The 9,155-nt window shown below is 42.2% G+C and overlaps 1 protein-coding gene across 1 annotated transcript; it reads left to right on the forward strand.

The window, feature by feature from the left end:
* The first annotated feature begins 2,088 nt into the window (after positions 1–2,088).
* On the forward strand, positions 2,089–7,498 carry LOC148014923 (uncharacterized). Its single transcript, XM_087665144.1, has 6 exons — positions 2,089–2,186; positions 2,969–3,032; positions 5,874–6,566; positions 6,669–7,004; positions 7,112–7,337; positions 7,389–7,498. Exons 1-6 carry the CDS (start codon positions 2,089–2,091, stop codon positions 7,496–7,498), a joined length of 1,527 nt encoding a protein of 508 aa, XP_087521270.1.
* Positions 7,499–9,155: the final 1,657 nt, after the last annotated feature.

The raw sequence follows: 9,155 nt of genomic DNA on the forward strand, positions 1-9,155 counted from the left end.
CTATACAAGCAAGGAGATGTAGTGCTTGATAGCTACTATGGACTACAATTCCACGTCAAAAAAAATTCTTATGTAGTGGAGGAGTCGTTTTTTGGTCTACTTCATACACAAAGTTAGAGCAGTTAGTTGATAGTGCCATACACAATCAACTCACTCATCATCACTTCTCCTTAGCTTCTTGCAATCATCCTGGCTATAGCACTTGTAGAGATCATGATATTATCTCATCATCTCATTCACTACAAGGGATCGGGCTCATACCCGCGCTCCTAGCCGCACAAAATGACTTGGGAAAAAAAGTGTCGGGCCCGTGTAATAGCGCGTGTATCATCGCGGCCAGAGACATGCGTGTAAAAGCGCGTGTACAGTGACAGCCAGTCGCGCGAATACACGACCCCATACACGCGTTCTGCGCAGTTTTGCTGCAAATTTACACGCGAATCTAACAGACTATCCGCGCAAATATACGCGATTTTGACAGATGACACGCGCTTATACACGCGATCGCAGAGGGAAAAAAAAAATCCAGAGAGTGCTTTTGGGTGCCTGGATGCTGTTCCAGCATCCAGCCACCCAAAGGCACTCTCTGGATTTTTTTTTTGGTGCATTGCACCATAAAAAAAGAGCGATTTAGATTTCAAGACTCACTCTCTATGAATACACGATTCAATATTACTATCTAAAACTTAATACACGACTCAAGACTCACGATTCAATACATTGTCAATACATGATACATTTGTGTACAAGGGAGTCCATATGTCAAAATAGCCCATGGCTTTAATTAGGAACAAATATACAAAGTCAAATAGGGAGCTAGGTGCAAAAAAGCCCATGGCTTCAGTTACAAAAAAATTTCGTACAACCACATCCTACAGTATTCTGAAAGCTAATCAGAGGATGATGAGGACCCTGTGCTCTCTCCATGATCAGAGGAGCTCGCATCGGTATATTCCGATGAGTGGTGCTCGCCTCCACCAGGAGCAGTGGCACGAACATCAGCAGTGGCGGCTGGATCATCAGGGGCAGGAGCATCAGCAGCTTGTGCCTGTTCAAGAAATATACCGTATGTAAGTATACATATATATGCAATTAAATAAATCGAAATCATTCATTTAGAGTTTTCAAGTACCTGTCGACCATATGGTCTCATGGCCGCGTCAAACTGCGCATCCGTAATACGTCCCTCGTTTCTGAAGATGGCCCACGTGTCACGTCTGCTATTGCGGCGAGCATACCCAGTCTCGTGGGCTGTGGGCCCTCTCCCCATAACCCGTCGCTATAACATAATCAAGATAGTTTGTAAGATTAAAACAATCATAGAATCAATGAATTTGGCAAACAATCAAATAAAGAGGCAAGTTACTTACGAACTCTGCCTCCCACGACTCGACGCCGCCAGATCCGAAATGCGACGATCCAATGGTCTCCATCTGGATCCGTCGTGCCTCCACATGCTGCCTGCTCTTCACGCCTCCCTCTGCGCGCTTCTTTGCCTCCTTCCACTCGCGTTTATGGGCAGTGGCAGGTTTCTCACAAGGATAGCCACCCGCAGCTACATTCACCCCATCATCGTACGCGAGTTTCTTAAGGTGAGATCTTTTATTACTTAAGATCTCCCTTATTCGCGTCCTTCCCCATACATCCGAGAATGTCGCTCGTGGGGGATTGGGGTACCGACTATGTACACTATCTAGGACCTCCCTAACTAACCGGCTATCCTGATCTTTAAATTTTACAAAACAGTTTCTATACATGTTTGAAACTACCCCCCGCATATACTCCATCACCTCTTTCCCTCTCGCATCCATGACTACCCCGCCCCTATCCGTAACATCGTAGAAAATCTCTCCCTCCACCTCTCTCGCCTCCTCCGACTCCTCACTGTCTCCTCGTACATGCCTCCCTCCATGCCCTCTCTCACCGCGTGCCCTACTACCCCCCCCCCACCAAAGCACCCGCCGCATAATCCTCCACTCCCGCTCTCCCTACTACGGCGTCGGCTCTCATCTGTACTGCGGGAGTAGCCATGACTAGGGGTGGCTGCACGTGACTGTGTACGTGACTGTGGTTGTGAGGGAGCACGTGATGGTGGCCGTGAGCCCTCACGTGACGGTACAGAGGAGGGTGTGCGTGAGTGTGTCCGTGCAGGGGTGTGTCTCCTCGGTGAGCGTGTATGCGCAGGGGTACGTCTCGCCGGACTTGCAGGCGTAGACGGCAGTGGAGAGGCTTGTGTACTTGGGGGCACGGTGTGACCTGGGAGTCTAGGAGGAGGATGGGCATACATATACTCTGTCAGCTCCACTGGATTAGGATGGCGCCCAAAATGGTTTATCATCTCCATCATCCAAGTGGCATATGCCCACGGATCGGAGGAAGAGCCTGGATCCATGAAGAATCTGCAAAGCGTCGAAATTCCGCCTCAATGAACCAAGCAAAACATGCATATAAAAAATAAACATATCTCCTACAATATATCTCCTCAATATATCTCCTACAATATATAACCTACAACATATATCTACCATTCTAGAAAATAAACATATCTCTTACAATACCAAACATCGAATTAGTAGAAGATCATAAGCCAAAAGAAGAAGTTCATTTCGAATTAGTGACGAAATTCATGAAAAACAAAAACTCTTTCCTCTATCTTGACGGACATTGTCCATCAAGGGAGAAATGACTAAACACATACACAAGGGTTCCTTCTTCTCTCTTTCCTCTATCTTGACGGATGTCGTTTGTCAAGAAATAAATAGTTAAGCACATATACAATGTGTGTGAATTCTATCCTCTGTCGCTTTCAAGTACACATAGCACGGGTGGAAAGAAAGAAAGCGACAGATTTGCCAAAACAAACAAACGACAACCAACCTCTTTGAAAAGTCTTTGAAAAGCGAGTTCGTTGATTCTTGCTTCTCTCTCCCTTTCTGTGTTGTCTGCACCCTTTGCTTCTTTTGGGTAGTCCAAGAGGGAGAAGGCTGGTTCGAAGAGGCAGGTTCGGGGGTTTGGAAGAGCTGGAGGCAGAGGTACTGTAGCGACAAAGAAAGAAGAAGAAGAAGTGTTTTGAAAGAGGGCTTTTGAAAGAAAGAAAGCGACACAGAAAGAAGAAGAAGAAGTGTTTTGAAAGAGGGCTTTTGAAAGAAAGAAAGCGGTGCGTGCGGTAGGTAAACGCGAAAAGCACGCGTGTAGAAGCGCAGCAGAATACATTGTAGACGCGCCTGTACACGCGACACAGAGACTATTTATAATTTTTTTAAAAACTGGTTGTTCTTGTGTATCCATTGTTTTGTGCATAGGATGTGTATGATTTCACTAAAAACTGATCCTACTTCTGTATTGGTTATTTTGGACATAGCATGTCATCATCCTCTTCAAGCAGTTCTGGTGAGGATGAGACAATGCGTCATCGTGATCGCGACGTGTGGCTGGCACAAAGGATCAAGTGTACGTGTAATCGATGTCAAGGGTGCATTGTACGAGCGCGTTGAATTACATTGAATCACATCTCGATGTATGGAGAATGGATTCAAACAGGTTTAGAGGTGAGAAGATGTGAATTGAAAGTATTAAAATAACTCATGGTGTGCAAATTAATGGAGCGCGTTGTAATATATATACTGTGATTGAAGCAGGATGCAGTACCACACCCTAACATGGTGCCATACGCACGGCGAGAGCATGCAAAGCGTCGACGAGATGATGCTGGAGCTTCGGGATCTATTGTCGGAGATGAGTGGGAAAGAGATGACAATAGCCCTGCACCCCACGAAGTTGTGGAAGAGGAAGTGTTTGATGACATGGTGCGGAATCTTTTTAGGGATGATCGCAAAGGTGTGGACGACAATGATATGGAACAAGAGCATCTCTACAACGCTTCATCGACACCAGTTTTTGAAGGGTGCACATTCTCTATTTTACGTGCTTCACTTGAACTGCTCAATATACAAACAGTTTATGGATGGAGCAATGCAAGTCTTGACGCATTATTGAAGTAAGCATTGTAACTTGCAAATTTGAGTTAGTGGTTTTTGGTTTACAGTATAGGGTTTAGGGTTATGGGCTAATTGATGATATTGGATGCAGGCTATTATCAAACATGCTTCCAAAGGGGAATAGACTACCCACCTCAAGAGACAAAGTGAGGCGCTATGTGACATCTCTTGGAGGATTGGATTATGATCGCATACATGCATGCGTCAATGATTGCATTCTCTTTCGTGGGATGCATAAGGAGGCTCGACAGTGTCCCACTTGTGGTGAAGCAAGGTATAGAACAGATGTGAAGAGTTTTGATGTACCTCGTAAAGTCTTGCGACACTTTCCTATAATTCCTCGCATCAAACACATGTTCAAGTGCAAATCCATAGCAGAGCTCATGTCATGGCATTCCTCGCATCGATCGGATGATGGCATGTGGAGAATTCCTGCAGACACTCCTGCTTGGAAGCATATTGAAGATGAGTGGCCCAGCTTTAAAACAGAGCCCAGAAACTTGAGACTTGGCCTAGGTATGGATGGAGTGAATCCGTTTGGTTTCAAGAGCACCGCATACAGCGTGTGGCCGGTTGTGTTGGTGAATTACAACCTTCCACCATCAATGGCGATCAAGAAGGGACATCTTATGTTATCCCTTCTGATTCCAGGGAAACATAAAGTCAAGCATATGGATGTTTATCTTGAACCGTTGATTGATGAGTTGGAGGAACTATGGAGAGGTGTTGCGGTAGTGGACATTAGTAGGCCTCCCTCCTCTCGACACTTCGACTTAAAAGCAGTGTTGATGTGGACAATGCATGACTTTCCAGGTTACAGCGATTGTTCTGGTAAGAATTCTAACTACCTCCCGACTCTAATACTACTAGCTATATCAATTATAACTATTGACTTTATTATTCTTACTTTTTTTTTATTTTAACAGGTTTGAGGACATCGGGTAAACATGCATGTCCTATATGTGGCCCTTAATTGGTACATGAGTATGCTGATGGTTTGTGTAAGACCATATTCGATAATCATCATCGATTTCTCCCATCACATCACCCTAAATATGCTCCTAGTAAGAGGAACATTCATCCACAGACACTTCGTGCAAAAGATTGGAAGCGTATTTGGGAGTCTTCAAATGTTCTTCCTCCAGATGGCATGAACAGGTACATCTCCATTGTTTTCAATCTTGTTTTGTGTAGTCTCTAAAGTTGGAATAAAGATGACAGTCTGCAATCCCTTGTGTAGGTACTCCATTTTTTTCCGGCTACCATATTGGACCCATCTCAAGATCAACCATCTTCTTGATCCCATGCACATCTTCAAGAATGTGGGATCTAGTATTTGGGAACATGTTATTGGTAAAAGAGACAATGTTAGCGTATGGGAGGACTTGCAGGTCGCAGGACGTATGCGTCAAGCTTGGCCACGAGAGGAGGGTGGGCACGTTCGTCTTCCGCCTGCTCCCTGGATTATATCAAAGAAGGAGGAGAAGCAGGTAAAGCAAGCCATCACCACTTTGCGTACTCCCACTGGATGCATGAGATCGTTGAAGGGAGCGTTTACAACCACTAAGAAAAGAGGGGTTGAGCAACTACATGGGTTGAAGTCCCACGATTGGCACAAGATGCTCCAAGTAAGTGTTTTCCAATTATTGTAGGTTGAAATTAAATTTTGTAATGCCCTAACCCAAATATACATGTGCTCTTATGTGCGTAGTTCATATTACCTACTAGCATCGACCATTGTGCAGACAAGAGTTTGAAAAGATGTATTTATAAGATGGGCGAGCTTGTGAGGTATGTAAATCCCATGTAAGATCACCCTTCATTATACCTTGCAAAATGAATGTGCATGAGGTATAACGTACTGTGCATTTATTTTTCAGATATGTTAGTTCCAAAGAAATTGATCCAGCCACATTGGATGATGCGCGTGTTATGGCAGTGGAGGTGGTTTGTATGGTAGAGGAGACTTTTCCGCGAACCATTCTCACAAGTCAACTACATCTCATTGTGCATTTAGTGGATGAAATTGCTTTATGTGGCACTGTGCATGCCCGTTGGATGTTCTTCCTAGAGCGCTTCATGAAGACCTTAAAAGACTTTGTGAGGCAAAGTGCAAGGCCCGAAGGAAGCATGGCTGAGGGTTGGTTGATACAAGAGTCTCTTGTATATATATCAGAATTTCTTGATCAGGTGGATAGCTCTTTGCCGCGACTATGGAGCAATGAAGAGGACTTGAGGATGACGTCTATTGTGCCTCAAGGAAAAGGACAGAGCAAAGTAATTGAGAGAACATTGATTGATGATCTTAATTTCACTTGCATCCTTAATAGTGATGTGATGAGCAGATGGGTTACAAGATACGAGGATGCAAAGACAAAAAGGCAAGCAGACAGAGCTCTCTTTCGGAGGCAACATGGCTCTCGTAAGGCGTACCCTAAGCATCTAGCAACACTTCCGAATGATATTCATGTTGATTGGTTGCATGAGGAAATGGAGAGAGCAGAGAGAGATGAGGGGCTGCATATCACGGCGGAAGAATGGGAGTATGCACGAGGATGCATGTTAAAGGTACATAGAACAAATGTAAATTTGCATTCTTTGTAAGTGATTGGCTTTTCATATTTATTCACATTAATTGCTTACATAGATATTGCTTATATTTTGGTCCAGTGCACTATGTTCAATGCTATATGGTGTGAAGGCAAGCATTTTCGAACACAAAGAATAGATGAAAAGAGGAATACACAAGATTGCGGTGTCATTAGTAGCTTTGAGGGAGCCAATGGAAAAATTGATGATTATTGTGGCACAATCCAAGACATATACAGACTTGACTTTCGCCGCTTCTTTGTGTATGTTTTGGATGTCAAATGGCAAATGAACGTGGTGGAAAAAGGGCCTAACGCAACGATAAAACGCCATGCAAGTGGCTATGTAACTATTGACTCTACAAAGTTTTGGCAAACAAAGAAAGATAGGCTCGTATTGCCACAACAATGTGAGCAGGTATGCATTTTTTTACAAATGTGTTTCATGTACATATATATCTAAGCTCGCGCACCCCTTGACTTTTGATATGCTAATTAATTAATGAATTATGTGTATTTGAGCAGGTTATCTATCTGCCAATGGTGCATGACAGTAAATGGTGGTATGTCATCCCTATTGCACCACGTTCCAAAGTAATGTATAATACATTCACTGATATGGAGCATATGGAGGATGTGGCAAGCCGCAAAGAAGATGATGTCGAACATGCCAATGTAGATGATCATGATAATGAGGATGAGCGTGCCATTTCTCATGATCATGAGGATGACCCCTCCATTGAGGATGATGGTGATGATGATGAGAATGATCAAGGCATCGGTACCATTATCAATGGGCAAGATAGCGATAGTAGAATAAATTTAATCGTAGCCTTACAAATTGATCAAATGGATATTGATGTTGATCGTTTGGCAAGGATGGATCTTATTGAAGATGAGATCGAACCCTAACCAATCCATCACTGTATTGTTCCAAATTCATGACATTTCTATTGTATACTTTGTCTTTCAATAACCATATGAAGATATATTTTTCAATATATTACGTTGTTGTAAGTGCATGTAGTGGGATTTTGTAATGGTTTGTAAACACTGCAATGCACAATGACATTTTTAAAACTTAATGGTTTTCTGTTTTGAAAAGAAATGGATTTCTGTAGTTAGGCTCTGTGTCGCGTGTAACAGAGCGTGTATTATGACAGACTTAACGCGCAAATACACGCGCCCTCACATGCAATTATACACGTGCTGTTACATGCATGTATACACGCGCCCGATATTGCTGTAAGTATAAACGACCATACACGCGCCCGTAACTTTTCGCGTGTAATGGACGCGTGTATGGCGGCATTGTGTTGTAGTGATTGTCACTTAACTCTGGTCTCTCCTCTCCCCCCAATCTCATAGGTTGTAAGGCCTCTGCATGATCATTCACTCCCATTATCTGGCGGCCCATCAAATCAATCTTCTACCATGGCTTCTCATCCATCTTCACCTACACTAGGGGGACCAACACTAGACCCATAAAAGTATGGATTTATACAATTGGTATGGCTGATTACTTTCCATGATTTGCCACCTACTTCTTTGATCAGAGTTCTCCTTCTCCCATCTTTAACTAGTCCCTCAACCAATGAGACCCCAAATCATATCACTTTCTCCACTCAACACACTTGCAAACCTTTTGGGTGATATTTGGTCTTAGGAGAAACATTTGGAATCTTTTCAAAGATGTTCCAAAAAACTATCATTTTTTCATTTTATTATTCAAAGCCACACTTTTTTTAGTCAATCTTTTGAAGAAATGATATGAAAATGACTAAAATTTTTGAATAGTATCATATTTGTCATCTTGAAAAGCACCTAGATTTTGAAAGAAAATTTAAAAGGGGACCATAAGAGAAGTACAAAAATTGTATCCATCATGTAAAACTTACTATTCACTAAAACTCTATATACACATGTTGGTGAGATTTTAAAACATTTACTAAATTTATACTAACTGAAAAAATGATAGATATTCTAGTAAGAAGATATTTAAAAAAAGATGGAAAAATTTCATTGTTATAAGACATGCACTCTTCTTTATCTTGCTCTTGTGTTGCACCATGAGTATCACTAGCTTCTGTCTATGTACCTTTTAAACTAGATGATGCATCCTCTTCTCTACTATCAACAAGAGCATTGATTTCATCTAAATGTACTTTTTGCTTTTCCAAAATTTTGGCTCTACTTCTAGTACATCTTTTTTTCCTAGGTTCATGATGATGATGATGATGGACATCATCATCATCAGGTTTCTGTAAACCTAGAACTTTCTCTTTGAGAATTGCAATGATTGACTTCCTAAGATGTCTAGTTGTTGTAAATGAAAAATCATATGCTAATATATCCACCTCATCAATTTTCAATATACGTGTGCATCGACTTGACTTTGCTCGCTTTATTTTTGTTGTAGGATTTCTTGTAGAGTTCATGGCTAGTGTGTATTTACCCGCAAGTGCATCCTTATACTTTGTTTGAAACTAGTGTACTTCAATGGAGCATATCTTACCTAAAGTATCTTCTTAACTTCCAAAACTTTTTCTATCCAAAATGGATGACCCAT

Source organism: Lygodium microphyllum, chromosome 24 (genome assembly GCF_053477565.2).
Source record: "Lygodium microphyllum isolate KBCC chromosome 24, Lygodium_microphyllum_v1.1.10, whole genome shotgun sequence".
NCBI lineage: Eukaryota > Viridiplantae > Streptophyta > Polypodiopsida > Schizaeales > Lygodiaceae > Lygodium > Lygodium microphyllum.